Genomic DNA, 19,943 nt, shown 5'->3' on the forward strand with positions numbered 1-19,943 from the left:
GCCGCGTACGTAGCTTCCTCCTGCTCATATGTGAAGTCAATAAATAGCCAGCAAAGTGGAATTCAGCGCTGTTGCTAATACTCGTCAAGCCCTTCTGCTTCTTCCTTTGCAATTACTTTATCCCTCCGAGAACTTTGAAAACACATCGTCAGAGTGTATTGTGCAGGGTAGACATCGGCAGTGCTTATTAAAGGAGGAGACAATTTCTCTTATTTTCAAAGGTGGCAGAAAATACACACATACTTCACCAAAGTAGAACAGGTAGCTGTGTGAGGACGACTGGATGAGGGTGCATTTTTTTAAAACTTCCTCTAAAGTGAGACTGGGGAAGTTACAGAGTCTGAAATGTTCAAATGAATGTAAAAAAGTAGCCCTGATGGATGTTTCTGCTAACTTCTCCTCAGGAAACCCCACTGATCCAGAGGTTATAACACTCAAATCATTCTCTCTTGAAATAAGAAAAAAGAAATATATGCACCATTTAATGAACAGAAACTTTAGAGCAAACCAGTCAGGAGGGAAATATCCTGCATTCATTTATCAGTGTTAGCTTTAGGGGCAAGATGTGCAGACAAAGACTCTGACTCCAGTGTTGGAGGAGCAGACAACAATGTTGGGTTAGAACAGTCTGGAAACGCAGGAGAATGGTCACTGAAAATGATTTTTGTGGCCAACGCATGTAGTTAACATGCACCTCCTCTCAAATGTGGCAACACCTCAAAATGATGCGGCCAAAGCACTAAGCAATGTTGTGCTTTAATCATGTGCTACAACTTTCTAATGCTCAAAGCTTGCAATCCATCAATTAATCAGTTCAGTTCAGACTGAGGGGCAGCTTACACGACAACAGTTATAGGGTGAAACACAAAAGTATTGATGCGTTTGGGCCCCCGTTAACACGGACACAGCGTGTTAGCCAACCAAAACTTTTGAAAACGGCCTTCAGAGTAGAATTTTTCTGAAATGCTGCAGCCACCGTTGCTGTTGTAAACAGTAAGCCGGAGTTTTCATTGGAAATGCTGATGTCACGCTTCACTTTGCACAAGCGCATATAATTGCTGTTGACTACCATGTTGTGCTTGTGTTGCTCAATCTGTTGAATCTGCTGACTGTCTTTCAACAAAATGTGCTGTTACTCCACCTTTGCACTTGGTATTCACCAAAACAACAGATGATCAGCCCAACTCTACTTCATTGGAGATCTCCCAAAAATGGCTTCTGGACAAGATAGTTATAGTGCCAACTACAGGTCTGGCAAGCTCATTACAACATTCCAGTCGGTATTTCCGTGTAAATGCAGATTTTTTTTCACTGTGTTTTAGTGTTTTCAGGAGAGACCTGTGGGTTGTCCTACACTTTTCACACAGGATAAAAAACCTCAGCTCAGCTCAGGTTAAGGACTATCACTGGAGCTGAAAGCATCAGGCCAAAACAAAACAAAAAAAAACTCCTTTGAGACTTGACTTTAAGAAGGATTGTTGATGCCTGCAAAGCAGGAGAAGGATAGACAGAGTTATCACAACATCTTTTCCAAACGTCAGGAAGTGGAGTGAGACGTATCATCAAGAACTTCAGAAAGATAGAGCCACACATTTCAGACCAAGTCTGGCAGAGATAGGAAAATAAAGATTTCAAACTGGTCTCTGGAAAGAAAACTAATGGAAAAGACATTTGTTCCTCTGAAGAGTCGAGAACAACAAGCTAACTACACCAGTTCACCGAGTCAGGAATTGCCAAAGTGCCAGAAGACAGTCACTCGTGCCCCGATGTCACAGAAAATGGACTGAGAGAGAGAGACACCCTCAAGCCAGACTGAGGTGGATTCTGCAGACTGGAAGCAGACAAAGTGTTCTTTGGTTGGATGAGACCAGACTAGAGCTCTTTGGAGAGACAGAGAGTCGCTGCTTATGTTTGGAGAAAGAGGGGAAAGAGGTGTATAACCCAAAGAACAGTCCCCACCACAGTCAAACACGGTGGTGAGAGTACAGTGCTGTGCGAGGAGTGCTTTAGTTCCCAGTCTGGAACTGAGAATCCTAAAGAAAGAAGGATATAGGGAGATTCTGAAAAAAAAGAAAAACTCAAGCAAACAGGAGGGAAACTGGATCTGGGACTGGGTCATGGCTTTATCTTCCAACATGACAAACGAGCCAAAACATACGTGGCTCCCAACGAAGAACTAGCCCCAGAAAACCTTATTGACTGGCCTGCACAAAGCCCTGACTTGACTTCCTTTAAAAAACTATCAGCATCAGGGGACTGATGATTCTTCTCTTCCCTGGTGGTTTGGAGGGGGGCTGAACTGAAGACCAGAGTCCATGCAAGAGGACCATCAAATCTAAAGGTTGGGCTGGGATACCTCAGGAGCACTGCAAAATAATGACATCTTATCAAGTGTTTTTGTCTTATTTTAAGTAAAAATTGTCTTGTTATACTTGATGTGAGCCACATTCAACTGATCAGTCCAGAAAAATTCTTGTTTTAAGTCATTAAATGACAAAAATAAGGTCTAAATTGCTTGCAACAAGTAAAAAAAAAAAACCTCTGCCAAAGGAACAAGAGAAATTTGCTTAATACTTGAAAAACAACTTAATACAAGTAACTTTTCTCTTGTTGTATTGGATTTTTTTTAGGTACTAGCAATTCAGACCTTATTTTGTCTTTAAATAATTTAAAATAACACATTTTCCTGGAGTGGTCTGGTGAATATGGCTCATATTGAGTCTGAAAAGAAAATTTCTACTGAAAATAAGACAAAACCACTTGATAAGTTTGTTTGTTTTTTAAAAAAAGAATTAAAAAAAAAAGAGAGAGCGATGACTGTTAGAATCAGGGGACTGATGATTCTAACCCTGGTGGTTTTGGGGGGGTTTAAGTGTGTTTCTGTCTGCAAAGTAAAATAATGGAAGTTTTGTATGTATTGAAAGTCTGTTCTTAGTCCATTGATCTGTTTAACAGACACAGGGTGATTTTTTAGCCTTAAATGTCAGATAAAGTTCAGTAATGAGATATCTACATTTTGAACTTCTTAGCTCTCTGCCACTGCTCGTTCCTCTTCTGATCAACGTTTGCTGGTTGTTCTGGTGCTGCTCTGAGTTCCCAGTTCCATTAACAGGCCTGTTCTATCTCACGGGGGATGTGCCATTTAACGTGTGCTGCAGGAGCCTCAGTTCAGCTTCATTAGAAAAGCCACAACCTCTGTCAGACATGACTATTTGTCTTCTTCCCTCTGTCTTTCTCTCCTCTTTATCCTCTTATTAATTTCCTCCTTTCTTCACTCTGTCTCTCAGTAACAGCTTCTGCTTTTCATCGTCTCACAGTTGATCTTTCTTCTTCTTTGTTTCCTGCAGAGAATCCAAGCATGATGAAAAACACACAGAATCCCAACAGTAAGTATCTCAGCTGCACAAACTCAGAGTGTGTTTTCATTATAATACATCCCATGGTTCCCGCTGTATCGCTTGATCGTCATGTTTCCAGGGCTGCAGTGTGCGTGTGATACGGGGAACAAAATGTGACACTGTGCCGTCTGCTCAGGCTCAGGATGTGTGCAGGAATCTGACTCTGATCAGAGAAGCAAATTCCTTGGCAGACTGTGGTTTTCACATTCAAGTATTGACAGGTGGATGTTCCTCATTCTGCCCTGAATGCATTCTCCCTGATAGAGTGCGTGAGAGTGATTCAGTCAGGATTAATCTTCCTCGGATGTTCGGCAGCAGCAGCAGCGAGCCTCTTCCAAAGACTAACCGAGCCTGTCACTTTTGGTTGAGTGTGAGATTATTGGTGTTTCGTATGTGGAGCAGTGGCTCATTTGCGGCTTTGAGATTATCATATGTAAAGATGAGGGATTGTCAGGAGAAGCCGCAGGGCTGTGACAACAACCTCTCCATCTCTCTCCTCTGTTTCTGCCACTCCCCCTCTCTTTCTGCTTCAATCTTTCCTCGCCTCCTCTCCGACTTTTCATACTCACTTTCTGTCGACTTTTCTGTGCCAACCTCTCACCCTGTTTCAGGCGTTTCTTGTTGCTGTTTCACATTTTTCTCAACTGTATTTCTTTCTCCCTTGCTCTTACATCATTTGTTATCTCCTGATTTTCATTTTTAGCCTTGAAAACTGTTCTTATGCAGACTTTTCGACTCAAGTGACACAAAGGCCTAGTGGTTAGTGCAGGTTATACCGTTGTTAAAAAAAAAATTCAGGGCACACACTCAAAGTTTGAAAGCTTAGACTGCAAAAACTCAAATCTTACTGAGTGTATCTAAAAATATGGCCAAAATATTTTTTCAAACTTAATTTAATCTATATCAACCTGATAAGTCTAGATGTAAATCCTTTGTTCCCAGAAATTTTTCAAGCCAATTTATAAGCAAAAATATTCTTGCAAAAATGTTGTTTGTAATGTCTTAAATGAGATGTATATCTGGACTTTTCCAGTCACTGTGGCTTGTGTTAAGAGCAATGACAAAGAAACTTCTTTTTTGAAAATGAATAAAATAAAATAAAATAATATTATTAATTGACAAATTAAATTAAACTGAATTGTCTTATTTCTTGTAGAGAATGCCTGATTTTACGCATTTAACCCTCTAATAAATGAAATATGAAAACTTGTTCCAAGATTTTTACTTCCTTAATTTTTCTTTTGTCCTCTTAGGGCACAAAAAATTACCTTTTTTTGTTTTTGCAAATATTTGATTCTTCATACAGTTACACATATGTCCATTTTAGTGGAAAACATGCTCCTGACCATTCAACATTGAATGAATGAATGAATGAATGAATGAATGAATGAATGAATGAATGCTTTATTTCAAATATGTGAGAGTAGTGTAAAAAAAAAAAAAAACTAAAACAAAAGAACAAATAAAAGAATGCTTTCAGCAGAATGCAGCCAATCAGAATGAGCCCCTGTTATTCCTCTGTGGAGTTTTAAAACCAAAAACTTTATTTACTGGCGTCTAGAAGAAACCATGAAGCCAAAGTTTTCCAAAATCTTCACTTTAGCCGGGGTTTTCAGAAAACATTATTTTCTGCGGTTTTGTGTGGACAACAGGCCTAAACATATAAAAAATATATGCGGTTTCCCTGATATCCAGCTATGTGTGGACATGGCCTTAGAGCACCAGGCTGTGAGTTACACTAAATATAGCCTAGAACTAAACCACAATACAAACTGAGTTTGTAAAGTTTATTTTTGTCATGTTTTAAACTTTAAATACATACATTACCTAGTCATTTTGTATCTGGTAAAAAGTTGTCTCCAACAAAGAAAAGTAGTAGTGGATCAGTTTTTTCACCTTCTGATGCATGTCTGTGACTTTTGTAAAAAAAAAAAAAAAATATTAAGTAATAAAAAAAATCATGCCCTTGGAAGAATAAAACACTCAAAGAAAAAAAATCCTGACACAGTTTGAGAGTCAGTTCCTTCACTGAAACCACTAGATTTAAGAGGAACCAACTTTTAAATAGCTGTCCACTGAAGTGACCACTGTGCACTGGAGAGTTAAAACCACAAACACCTGACAAGTTTAGAGAAATGTTTCATATCAATATATTACAAGCCTGCAACATGACCTTAATTGTAATAAATAACAGGAAATGTTCTTTCTTTTTTGTATTAACTGTCTTATAACTTTTTTTTTTTTATCTAGAGATAAGACTAGGAGCTTCTATTATATTTGCCTTTTTGTTTAAATAAAAGCACACTATACATTTTTTTTTCATGCTAAATGTGGCCCCAACAACAACAAACTGAGTCTTTAAAATGAGTGAGTCAAAGGTGGAGACCCACATAAAAATGTAGAAAAGTAATGCCCTCACTGCAGAAACTGGAACACAAGCAAGTTACCAACTTATACTAAGTAAAAAATGACTTTATAGATTTCATATAAGTAACAAACACATCACTAGTCGAGAAAAAATCTAACTTCAAGATGTTACAAGAGAAAAATGGGGGCTGAATTGCTTGTAAACAGTATAATAAATTTGCCAGTGGAGTAAAAATTGTGCTTGTTAAGTTTCTTGTATTGGGCCATTATCCTTATTCACAAAACCTGGCAAGTGATTTTCTCTTATTCCATTGGCAGATCTTTTAAAGCAATTGAGGTGTCACTTTTATATGGCTCATAATAGTCTTGAAGACAGTTTTTACTATAAATAAGACATCAACACTTGCTTAGATTTGAGTTTTTGCAGTGTAATGCTGTGAGGAGAACCGGATACTGCATAATGAAGCACGTTTGTAGGTATGCAGGGACAAGTAAAAAGCAATGTGCACTAAATGTAAAGTGTAACTGCTCTTTTAAACAAGAATCAATAAAACGCTGTGACTGTAGTTGTTGCACAATGAGCCATGAAATGCATTTGAATGGTTTGATTGTATTGCATATAATCCCCCGTGCATGTGTGTGACACTCGTGTTCCAGTGTACAGTGTGAACAGCTTCCACAGCAGATGGCGGGCAGAGCTGTCTTTAAGCTGAGCTGCCTCATTCACAGGAGATTTGAATAGTTGAATCCAGAGACAAGCTTCACTCCCTGTCTGTGTTTCCTGCTTTAAAAACACCTCATTTACCTCACCCTCTCCTCCATTTGCACTTTCTTTCCCCCTTTTCTCTTTCTGTTTTCCCCTGCCTTCCCAGTAGTCGTATCTTAGGGATGCAAATCTGAATATGCAAATGCTCCGGAGCAGGTGTGTGTCACAGCAAGGACAGAATCAGGTCAGCATGGACGCGCAGACATGCCTTGCATGCAATTCAAATCGGTGTACAACACGGCCCCAAGAGGTCACCACACACGTGCCTGATGGCTTAATGACTGAATACACAAGTCCCACCTGGTGCGAGTGGAAGGGAGCGCTCCTGTCAGTCAAAGAGAGAAAACCAGACTTCCCATGAGGCGCTTACATTCATTCATCTTTGTCAGAACTTCAGTCCTCAGACATTACGAAGAGATGCTTTGTATGGTTGAAGCCAGCAGGAACCTGTTACCTGCTATCTAAAATAGCCACCCAACTACACCGCTTATGCTTTTCTGTTTATATAAAAGTAAACCCCTGACACCAGGTTTCATTATGTGTGGTTAGAAAAGCTGTTTTATCTACTTTAAGAGTTACATTTATCCCTGTGGGTGGCTGCAGGTATTCAGTGTTGGTGGAAGGGGAATGATGTAGCATTACCCAAGCTATTGTAGTTTGCTGTTGAACTCTGACAGCTTTAGATAGAAACTAAATAACTATACTTAAAGGCTGTGGGTAAGGAAGGAAACAGGACATTTTGTTTTTATTTTTCAGGTTTTTTATGCCTTTAATTGTGGAGGACAAGACAGTGGACAGAGCAGGAAAAAGGGTGAGAGTAGGGAGTGACGTGCAGTAAAGTGGCTTGGATTCAAACCTGGGGCGCACAACCTAGACTGCTTGGCTATACCGGCCCCTAGGATACAGAATTATGATGTACTACAGTAATATCTTTACATCACTGTCAAAACAGTGTCATCCTGAGACACCTTAAAGGGGCAGTGCAATTTTATAAACAGAAATATTTTAAACTGTGATAAAAATGTGATAAGCATAAAAATTAAAAATGTATTTGTTTATAGGGACAACGAAATAAACCATCTCACACTGGCAAGGTAATGATAGGCATGAAGAGACCCTAAGGCTTGACTCTTAGTAGCATTAAAAGGAGGCTGTTTGTTTGAGTAACAATGCAAACAAAATGATAAAAACCACAGCAATGCTTGCATAAACGTCATTGGCAAAGTAACAACAAAAACCCTGTATCTAACTGTAGCGTAGAAAAGGCTGGCAAATGCAACACGACAATCTGTCATGAGACAAAGGGCAGAAAGTGGCGTTTCCTGAATGACAGCAAAGATATAAAGGGCACGACAAACATATTAACAAGACTGAAGTAAAGGTGCAAATTTAACATAACTGTCATGACACTTAACTATGATTTAGCACTGCTAACTGTTAAAAAATACGCACCTTTGCTTTTACTATTATAGCTCTGTTCCCACCAAGCAGTCCGGTTTAGATCAGTACAATTTGGTACGGGTTGGCTCGGTTAAACCTGGTCCTGTTTGCATTTCCACAGCCAACCATGCCCCCTTGTGGTAGGCGGTGATTAAGCCAGATGCCGATAGCCGCGTCTGTTAAATGATAGCGTGACATCACATCAGCCCAACACAATGTACTCTGCTAATAAATCCAACGAAGAAGAAAAAAATGCAACACAATAAACGTTTAGGGAACATCTAGCAATTCATCTGCTTTGTGATTAGCATGTGGCTGTTTGTTACAAAGCACAGTCCAGCTTTGTTTCAGAGAAGGCTGCGCGCTGCCAGGAGAAATACAGCAGCTGTCGCACAGTAAGTGACGATTCTTTCAACCAATCAACGGTCTCCAGTGTTGTAGCTCCACCTTCAAGGATTGGCTTAGTTTAGTCTGGCACCCAAAAAAGTGGAACAGCTTGGTTATTTGGGGATCTGTCCAGAGATTAGTCAGTGGAAACGCTGTAAAGTGTGTGCCGTGCCGGGATGAACGGAACGGAACCGCTTGGTGGAAACGGGGCTATATTCATGATTAAACGTTTAGTAAATATGATAGGGATTCCAAATTTGTTTTTTAAGTCACATGAACAAATTTCTAACTCGTTCATCCACTCAAGGCATTAAACAAAGTGCTGTACTCTCTCCCCATCATCTTGTATACCTTCAAAGCCCCACACAGTGATGAGCAAAGCTTTCTCTATATGCATTTGTTTTCTCGAACCAACAGAAACTTCCTACTTTGAGGAACGTGCATGAACAAGAAATTTTGTAATATTTGGGGAAAGCCTGTCCTGACAATTTAAGAGGTGCTTCGGGAAACACACCTGGTTTTAATTTATTAAATCTTCCTCCTTTGCTAAGATGAAGACTCAAACATGCTGCTCAGAGCTGTTTAGAGCTGTCTTCAGTCACAAGCACCAGTGCTGTGTAGTGAGCCAGGCTGATGTCAATCAAAGCGTGATCTACCATGCCAACATCTTGAGAAATAGGCTAAACGACAGATTTAGAGGCTTTGACAGAAACAGAGAAGTCAAATTCAGGTGAAATTTAAACATTCCCTTCAGCAGTAGCTCTCTGCCAGTGCGTTTAGATTAATGTAAACAGCAAATGTCGGGTTTATATTCATATTTTGGCATTTTATCATCTTGGCTCCAATGCAGCCGTGCAATCGTAGATGAAAATGTATCAAATTTCACAAAATATCCTCTGATGCACTTTGGAATCATTAACTGAGAAATAACAATACCATAAGAGCCAGCAGCCATAATCAAATAATCTGCATTTTTTTTTTTTTTTTTTTTTGGCAGACATGCAACAGCCAAGCTCTCATTTCCCATAGTGCCGTGCAAAATTCAAATTAAAATCCTCTTTTAGAACAGAGGTCAGATCAGAGACAGGAAGCAGAGCGTCAGGAGCACAAACAGATGTGTTGCAGCCTCAGTCAGAAATATAAAGCAGGAGTGTAAAAGCAGCTAAGTTGACTTAAAGCTTCTCTGGAGGAAAAGCAGCCGTGTGCTGAAAGAATGTGATATGTTCTCCGCTGGCATTTTCAGTGGAGCACGACTGAGGTGGAGTGATCCTTATTAAAAAGAGCACGCTGCCACAGAAATGAGTCCCAGTTGATATTCAGGTTGGCAGAAAGACACTGAGGTCTGAGCCAAAATCTGAAGGCAAACAGATGGCTGGGGGACTTGCATCTCTGATTGTAGACTGAGAGGGGACCTCAGATGATGATCTTATGGTTGGATGAGCCCATTACAGACTGAGATGAAGTGCTTATTGAGAAGATCCAGTTGTTGTTGTCTAATGTTGTATGACTCCCATAAACAGGGTGTAATATAGGGAACACAAAATGTCACTTTGGAGGAGATTAACTCAGATTAGGGATGGTGATGAAAACCTGTTAGTTTGATTTAAACAATCCTGAGAACATATGATCCAGAAATTTATCATCAAACACTCTAACAAACAGTAATTCCCAGTGTGCACATACAAAATCATAGATGTAGTTTATAAAAATATATGAGGTGGAAGTGACCTCCAGGTTTTAAAAGGAAGTCTGCTTACTGAAAGCCAGAGGGCCAGCTCTTCTGGATGCAAGGTGACCCAATGTTTCTGCACCATAGTCCATTTTTTGATATTGAGTTGATAGGGATTTTTGTTTTTATTTTTTATTTATGTATTTATTTTTACTGTAGTCAGTGTCAGCTTGAAACAGACAATAGACAACACAGCAGAAGGACAAATTACCACAGGAATGCATCAAGTTGATGATTAAGGGTCGGAAAAAAATTAACCCAGTAACATATTCTCCACCTGACTTTGTAAACTTGATCAACATATCACATTTTTTTTATTTTGTTTTGTTTTGTTTATAAAACAACAGTGTTTTATGCAGATTTCTTTGCCAGTTCTTATCACCATGACCCCCATGACCTCAGCATGGTGCAAAGCCACAGTTTGTCATGCTGAAAAGACATTTTATCAAGTAGATACTGTCTTTATGGTAAAGAACATAACATGCATGTTGCACATCACAGCTATTGTATGGTTACGTACTGTAGCTATTATCATATTGTATCCAGGGATGGGTACCTTTCACATTTGAAACAATGTGGTACTGATGCCATGTACCTGGTTATCGGTATTGGTACTCAACGGTACCAATTTTTGGTACTTTTTTGTGTTTATGTGGTTAAAAAGTATGAATTTGTTCAAAAGTAAAATCTCTTTTATTTTCACTTTAACATATTAATTCTTCAATATATAACCTTGCAAAGCTATGTTCATGTCCAGTATGGAAAACCACCTTCTCTTCCAGTCCCTTACAGTCACAAGGATGCAATTAGGTACCTAAACATGGAACCTTTTGATTTTACGTGAATCGGTACCCGGTAGTTTTAACTATATAAGTACCTAATTTGGTACCCATCCCTAATTGCACTGTACTGTATCATTTCACAATCATACTATATGATTTATAGTTTCATATCATGTTGTAAATCATATGGTATGTCATATTGTATGTGGAATCAATCTGTATTATATCTTATTGTGACGTATTGTATAATTTTGTTCTGTATGGTATGGTATGATATCAAATTGTATCGTTTTAGGTCACATCAGATCAGATCATATATCATATATTTTTGTGCCGTATAATATAACCTGTATTGTAAACTATCATATTCTATCATATAAAGTTTGATCGTATCATGTATTATCACATCCTAGCATATCATATTTTGTGTGAAATTGTACTGTATTTTTTTTTTACACTTACTATGCCTTATTTTATTGCAAAATATCATTTCACATAGTTATTTATTGTATTGTATCATGTTTTATTCTTTTGTATCATATCGTATTGTTTTGTATTGATAATAATACTATATCGTGATGTACTGTATCATACCTCAGCCTATCATATCCTATCATACTGTGTCATATCATATCATATTATGTAGTATTGTGTGGTATTTTATCACGTTTCATACCAAATCACATTATGTCCCATCATACCATATTTTATAATATTTTATACAGCTGTTGAGTATTGCTCTGTATCACATCGTACTCTACCATGTTGTACTGTGCGGATCTATATGGTTTGGCATCATCCCATGTTGTGTCTCCATGGGGTGAACTCAACCCATGATGTTTGCAGCTTAATTATCAAACCAGCTGCAGTACATTAGACACTCCAACTTGATGGATGATGTCACATTTGCACTGTCTATGAATTTTTCCAAGCATTAGGTTTTCCTTTTTAGACAAAAACAACAGAGTTACTGCAGATTTGCATCACCAAGGAAACAGAAAGAGTCCTTTGATGTCTAATCTCAGAACAAAGCCTACGTAGGTGGTCAGATTACAGTTTCAGTGAAATATAATTCCATGAGATTTCTCTTTTTAAAGTCAGTCAATTCAGGATTTACTGCATTACAGCCCAGTGGATCAAGTCATGGGAGCGTTATCTATTGCTTTAATGTAGGCTGTAGACACAGGACTTCATCACCTGATCATTCCAACCCTTACAACATCACATGCTGACTCCGATGAGCCCAGCCGCACCTTGATGTGGTCAAAGTGTTTCTGTTGGTGAAGCCACAAACAAACAAGCCGTTGGTTAAGTCAGCAAAACCACGCCTGTGGTCAGTCACACCTTTTCCCTACTGCAGCAGCTCCAGGTTCTTAAACGTTCCCATCAGAAAGCTGCAGCAAGGAAGGTCAGCCTGAAGCCAATCTGTCCTCCAAAAAAATATAAAATAATACTAGAGCTTCACTCCTCATAGCTCACACATATATGTCTTTTAAATAATTTTTATATTTGGAGCTCTCCAAATATTGGGAGAGAAAGATTATATTTGAGTTTGGTAGACAGCACCAGAGGCCAGAGGACATGTGGGGACCTCTCTGAGCTCTGGTGGCAGCCATGCAAGGCAGTATCCTCCAGGAGCTGTATCATCAATATATGTTTTCAGTCTTTTGCTTATAGATTCATACAGAACAAATGATGTCTACATCACGTCACACATCTTGTTTCTTATTCTTTTTTTTTTTTATTTTCTGAATGACAAAGAAAAAGACATATTTTATGTTTCTGTTTTGCATTCATTTATAGGATTTCTGCTGTCATACTTTTGTTTTATTATTTGATCAGATAAATTCTCAACTTGATTTTTTTAATTGGCTAAGGTACCCATATGATTGGATAGTATGTCAAGCAATTTGTGCATTGGTCAACCCATGTCTAAGCTGAATAACATACAGCAGCGGTTGGCAACCTAGGGCATGGGTGCCATAGCTGGCACGGGAGGGGATTTATGTATGCACAGAGAAACAATTACAGCAGGACAGAGAACAAAATAAACTAATTAAATAAATACTAATAAAACAATTGTAATGTATTCAATAAATGTTCTCAAATAAAAATTCAACAAATAACTTTGAATAACAAATCTCTTGAAACTTCTAGCTCACAAACACATTGAATTAGCGGTGTTATCATGGCAAGCAAACTATATTTCAGCCATTCTTTACAACATAGTTGGACAAGAGAACATGGATTTATTGCCAGAGATTGAGTGATATGCACCCTTTTTCTTTGAAAGTGTGGTATGTACGACATCACATGTGGGCCGTCTTTTTGAGACCAGACAGACAAATTGGAATTAGTAGAAACAGCGTTGGCAAAGTATGCTAATCTGAGCCTCAGAATTGAAAAACATTCTGTACGGTTCAAAACCAGGCAACAGAGGGGAGTTGTGCTGCATAGCGAATCATGAAAAACCATTTGCTGACTTAGAATACAGAAAGGAGACTTTCCTATTGGCTGCCGACATCTTATTTGATAGACCATCAAATAAAGTTACAGTTATGTTGTGTCACAGTATCAAACTTCTGCCATCAAAGATGTTCCTGTATTCAGCATGGCTGTGCATGAGAGCACAGACATCCAGTTGTCCCACGTTTAGACTGTAAAAATAATGGATGTCATCTTGCTCAGCTCAAAGTGAGGTCGCCACCAAAACTGCTCCCCCTGGTGACTGGCTGCAGTATAGGTAAAAAAATCCAGCTCTCCAGTCATTCCTGATGGGCTGTGGCCAAACTTTAAAAAACTAATACACCTCGTAGAAATGTTTCTTACGCCTGATTGCTGTGGCGATTTGAAGATATTATTTAGCTGCCTTGTATTCAAGTCCTTTTTTTTTCTGAAAAGTTTTGTTTTCATTAGTTATTCAAGGTTAAAAACGAGGCTTTATGTCATGTTTAATGATGATTGACAGCTGCCGGGATATTTTGGCTTCAAAACCGTACAGTGATAAATGGTGCAATCACGCTATCCACTCTATATACAGTCTATGGTTTGGCCATTGTGGCAGAATTCAGCAATCAAAGACAGATGAGGGAGGAACTCTGCTGTGAACATGTTTAATCACTGTAAAAATACCACAAACACAGATCATCTAAGAATTGTTTTATAAAGGAAAGATGTGTTGGCACTTTCAGTATGAGTGTATTTTAAAGTGGCACAAAGTCATGGAAAAGGTTGCCTACCCCTGCCATATAGTATATGTCACTCTGGATTAAACTACACCACCAGGGTTTCCTTTTTGAAAAGGTTATATCACACAGAGCCATTCAATTTATTGTATTTTAGTGGAGTCATGAGTAAAAATAAGGGCTCAGTGTCTTACCTCAGTGTTTTATTTATGCTGTGTGTCCTTACTGATGATGAATATCTGTGTCCTTGTCTGACCGACTCTTCCTTTGATTTTTTTCTTTTTTTTTTTTTTTTGCAGATGGAGCCTTTCGCATTGACATGCTTGGACTTACGTCGATGGCACTTGTCCTCACAGTGACAGTGGAACTGACGTGAAACCCCTCGACCAAGACATTCACACATGCACACACACACACACACATACATACACAAACATAAACAAACACACATAGTTTCCCTTCTCACACAACATTCGCACACACAAATCCTGCAAGCCTTCTCCAGTCACCAACGGGCCCTCCATGCATCAGTCAATGAGGAAACAGTGCCACCACCAGATGGCGCTCCACTGTTTTTTTGTTTTTTTTTTGTAACAAAATAATAACCAAGATAAAGACATAAAAAGAACAAGATGATGAACATGACAATAACCACCTCCTTCCTATATAGCCCTGCCCAGTTACACCCTCTTTTGTTTCTTGTCCCACGTCTGCCTGTTGATCAATAAAATCAGTTGATTTGAAACGGAAAAGAACAACGCATTTTATTTTGATGAGTCAAAATGTGATTGGTGTCGACTGAGATCTGAAAAGTGGAACTGGCTTAGGCTCCCTATCAACCACACCTGTCTTTTTCATGTCCTGGGATGCACCTGATTAGCAACAAGCTGATAAACCCTCGGGGGAACAAACACAGATGCTCCAAGAGAACATTCTTTTTTATTAATATACAAGTTTTCCTTTTTTTTTTTTTTTCCCTGAAGGCTCGGAATGTACCAGAGGATTTAAACGCATTGAGAAACTAGAAAAAAAAATCTCCTTTTTTGAGTGTATTTTGTGTACATCAGTGTAAATATTGAAAATAATTAAAGAGGTTATATGGGTTTGGGTGAGGGTTGGTTGTGAGAATCGCTGGGAGTTTACACTTCTCCTCCACCTTTGTTTGTACTTCATTCAACACTGTTTTCAGAGCTCATTCTTGGCTGAAAGGACAGTAACATTAACAGCCTTTCTGTTTCTCATTTGGGCTTTTTATATCGACATGGCAGGTCTCCAAGGACAGAGTGAAAAAAGTACCTAACATATGTCTGCTGTTTTGGGGTTGTGGTGCATGTGACGTTTGAAGATTCTTTCTCCTTTTTTTGGTGTGTTGCAATTGACGGAGCTGCAACTCATTGTCACTGGCCTGTAACCGAGTTATTTACTTGTGACATACTATCTTAAGTGACCTACATTGTGTACGATACGTAACTCTTACCCAGACATTTACAGTACTTGTAGGATCATTTTAGCCGCCATTCCAGGGAAGTGCTCACCTGAGGCAGCGTGTGTAAACAGGGTTGTTGCATTTGTTTCATTTCACCTGTATTAAAAATGGAGAGATGATAAAACTGACAAGCCTTGACTTTACTTATGACACTGTGTTTGATTATTTAACAGATGTTAGGTAGTAAAAAAGCAGCTGCAGGGCGCAGGGCATCAGACTCCTCCTTACACCTTGGTTTAATCTTTGGTTCTGATTGGCTGCAGGGTTTGAAGACCAGCCAAAAACTCTTTTATAGGTCTGGTAAAAAAAAAAATGTTTACAGTTTTAAAGAAGACTTAACACCATTACTATTGATTACACCTAAACTTTAGCAACATAGCCTTGCTCAAAGCCTCTGTTTGACAAACATCTGATTTTACTTCCTGGCTTCAAACTTTTTTTTCACTTCTTTGAAGAATCTGACCACTTTCTGACTCCTTGTCCAAAAAGAAACTGAAAAAATAAAGACTGGACCTTTTGTGGTGAAACACTAAAGGCGGGGTCTGGGTGGCATCTTGCAGATGAATGACGCCCCCTCACGCAGCCCTTTTCACACATAAAATTTCCTCACACTCATAAATGGCAGAAGAAAAGGATCTTCTAGTGGTCGAAGTGCAGTAATACAGGCATCAGTATGACTCTTCACGCAGAGATCACCATGATAACTGAGTGGCAAATAATTCATGGCGTGAAATTGCAGCCTGGCAGAGAAGAGAAATCAGTTAAAAGAACCAGAAAAAAATCTTCGGGACGTATGTAAATGTGTTAAAAACAAAGGCAAACTTCTTGTTTAGTACTCTGGTTAACGTACATTTGTGACACAACGCCCCCTGCAGTTTGGGAATGGCCACCAACGGATGGTGTTAAACAGCATAAAAGCCTCACCCTGCATCTCATTTCTGCGCGTCACATTAACGTGAAAAGCACAACACAGCCTTAAGCCCTTCAGCATGACATAAACTGGTGACGTAACTGACAGGCTTCAAAAAGTACACTGACCCTCTTGACTCCTTAAACATCCTAATTGTATTGGGTACAGTGACAGTGTCATGGCTGGTTAGATAGTTAATCGTTTTGTTAAACATCCTGTCAAATTGTATTTACTCTTTGTCAACAACTGGCAATGTAAGTATCTTTAAATTATTCCTGCACACTGTTAGCTTCTGCACAGCAGAGCCATAAAACTACACTCCCACAAAGTGCCTGAAATAGTATGATCTGCATGTCAGCTTTCTCAAGCTTGTGTTGTTTTCAATATACTTGTGGATACTTGATACGACCCTAAAGATGATCAGGGTAGGAAGATGAGGGGTAGCAATAATTGAAAGAGGAATGGAATTGAACAGATGTAAAAGAAATGGATTTATTTACAAAGTAATAAAACAACATAAAACAAGCTCCTATTGAAGCTCAAACACTTACAAAATTAATAATGAACACACACAAAGTCCAAAGGCAAAGGCATTTCAGAGCACACTTTCACCAGAAGCAGAACGAGTCTTGGTAGACAGCAAAGACATGCAGCCGAGGGCCCACTGACTTCCTAACTGATTCCTCCCTCTGCTCTTATACCTGTCCTCCTGACTGTCAAGCAGCAACAAGCTAGCCCAGTCACATGTAGCTGCAGTGGAAGCCAGGGCTGCACTTGTAGGAGTATAAAGCAGAGGAACAACACACACATTCACACACAACAAACTATGGCATGTAACAATGCTGTCTTCGGGTAACCTGCAGGGGTGTATCCAGATTTTTTTTCGGACTGGGGTGGCTCAACTAGGTCAGGAGCAGCAGGATGCAGGACTTACACAAGCGAGACATGACCTGTGCATTCAACCACTGGCACAAATGTAATGAGTAGCTTTTATTCACCTTTTGCCCCACCAATCAGAATTAGAAATGCTTTTTATCCATGGGGGGAAATTCAGTTATTGTGACACCCTTAGACATATTTAAGTAAGAGTATTAATAGCGAGTACTTAATGTAAACAAAATCTCAGGCGCTCTATCTTCAGTCAGGTCATGGAGGTGCTGAGAATGTTACACACAGTTGCAGGTTAAACATCATATAATAACATAATAACCAATTATCATATCTATTTGATGACTTTAATTCAACTATGTAACATATTTGGCATTACTGTTTGTGGTTCTTACTTGACTTAACTCCTTGCTGCCTGAATTAATTAACAATTATAGAAATAGATTGTTTCTATGTGTTTTTGCATTCTTACAATTTGAGTAAAGTACACATAATAGTTATAGCTAAACTATATTGTTTATAAAGACATGAGAAGTTCATCCCCTGACCATTATATTGTGATACAGTGGATCTGATTGGATCTCTGGTATGTGTAGAACATGAATCAATAGGTAAAAGTGAGAAACAACAGACAACAGGCATCAAGGTGTTAAAGGTATGACATGATAGTGGTAACTGCAAAATAAATAAATAAATAAATAAAAATTAAGCTTAATTCTCCAGTAACTGTAAATATTTTTCAAAGTCACAGTTTAAACCACCCTACTTAGAAAAAATGCATTTTCAACCTGTGCTACTAAATGCATAGAAAGCTACAAGCAAACTATGCAACACGCCACGGGTCTTTTCTCTGACAATTCTCAGACAAGAGCCAATCATAGTTCAGGATTTGGTATGGTACCTGGAGTGGCCAATACCAGCCCAGGCCACCCTTTTAGAGACACCCTTGGTAATTTATCCATCACTCATTTTGGTGCAAGCTGCAGTGGCAAAGCTAGGCTACCCGAAAGGCGGGATGTGATGGAACTGAACAATCAGTACAGATTTGTGTTACTTCAACAGCTGAATAGAATGCAAGAATGTAATATTTAAACTTGTATGGTACTCGAAGCTCGCTTATGAGGGACGCTTCTGTCTTGTATTTCAAATTTCTGGCCCATCTTATGAACATCCTGGCATCTCTTGCTCACATAAAGTAGAATTCTATGAATTTGAAACACATTAAATGATCAGTTTAATGTATGAGATGTCTGCACATTCTTGGCGCTCTGTGAGTACACAGTCTGAAGACAAGACATCTCCTGGCTAGCAAAGTCCTGGCTTAACTCATTATTTTTACCTTATTTTCTTGAATCTGGTCAGTCTAACCCTCTTCTTTCCAAGAATGAGTGGTACTGGTAACAACAGGTCAATACCAGACATGGTGTCCAGTACAAACTCATTTTTTGGGCTACGACAGGAGCCAGAATGGAGTCTTACCCATTAATATCTGATAATGGGGGCCTCATTAGCCTTTTCCCTGACATATAGCACACAACTGCAAGTCCACACTGCTGAAGAAATTGGTTACCATCCAATTTATGAAAACAGCACCATATAGAGAAATCTGAAGGACAAGCTGCCTCTGCCGAGAGACAGAAGCTCATTTTCTTCTGGCTTAATTATATCTAAGCTCTGAATATGAATTTCTTTCGGATGTTTCTGATTGTACTGACCCCTGCATGACTTCAAGGAGATTCCCACATTGCTTTTAAACCATCGCAATTTGTACTGTTATAGCAGACTTATCCTGCATTTTTTGGACTTCACAAGAATTGCAGTTTAAGCTGTTCTAAGGACACAAAATGTATTAAGAGATTAAGGTTTAAACCAGGTTGGAGCTCAGAGGAGACTTTCTTAAAGCTGAGTCGAATAGAAAGGATAGACCTTTCCGTTTGGGACGTCACCTCACCTTGCCGAAAGTACAACGCACATCCCTGCTTTCTGGAGATGAGCGCCTCACAGCACAAACATTATTAACAGGGAGTTGTACGCGCTTTGAATTTATGATTTTCCAGTGAGGGAAGCAAAGGGCACGAATCCATGTCCACCCACTGTATAGCATTATAACTCAGCCGTGCTTTAAATTCTGATTCAAGAGGCAATTCTTGGTTTTCTGTGCTTGTTTCAGCTCGCTTCACATTGCAGAAAACAAATCTGCTTTATTTCTGAACGCATTAGATAACGTGCATATTATCTTTCTATCATTACGGTGCCAGTAGGAGGAAAATGAACTTGTGTGCATTTGTGTATGAATGCCTCATACTGTTAAAACTGAAAATACTGGTCCTTTTCATGCTTTGTGTTTGCCCTCTTCTTCACATGTCTCTGCTCATTATGAGTCCAGACTGCTCTGTCTTTTTCATATGTCTTGCCTTTATCAGTTATCCTTTTCTTCTCTTGACAAATTGAGCGCTGAAATATAAAAGCCACAAAATATTAGGCTTTATTTTTTTGTGTTTAACTGCCTACATCCCTCCTCTGCCAGTGCTTCATCCATCTGCATATTTATTATGGGAAAAAGCCTGAAACACCTGTTAAAAAATGACTTTTTGGCCTTCTGTTC

General features: G+C 39.0%; 1 protein-coding gene across 2 annotated transcripts in view; it reads left to right on the plus strand.

Annotated features, from left to right (window-relative positions):
• igsf21a (immunoglobin superfamily, member 21a) overlaps window positions 1-15,643 on the plus strand; it is a 362,000-nt gene extending 346,357 nt beyond the window's left edge. For both annotated transcript variants that reach the window (XM_074677099.1, XM_074677108.1), the window contains exons 9-10: window positions 3,348-3,386; window positions 14,354-15,643. In XM_074677099.1, coding sequence (XP_074533200.1) covers window positions 3,348-3,386; window positions 14,354-14,430 — 116 coding nt within the window. In that variant the 3' untranslated portion in view covers window positions 14,431-15,643. The remainder of the gene's footprint in view (window positions 1-3,347; window positions 3,387-14,353) is intronic.
• Window positions 15,644-19,943: the final 4,300 nt, after the last annotated feature.

The sequence above is a fragment of the Halichoeres trimaculatus genome, unplaced genomic scaffold, assembly GCF_033239565.1.
Source record: "Halichoeres trimaculatus isolate MK-OKI-2021-1 unplaced genomic scaffold, fHalTri1.1 fHalTri1_scaffold_1, whole genome shotgun sequence".
Taxonomy (NCBI): domain Eukaryota; kingdom Metazoa; phylum Chordata; class Actinopteri; order Labriformes; family Labridae; genus Halichoeres; species Halichoeres trimaculatus.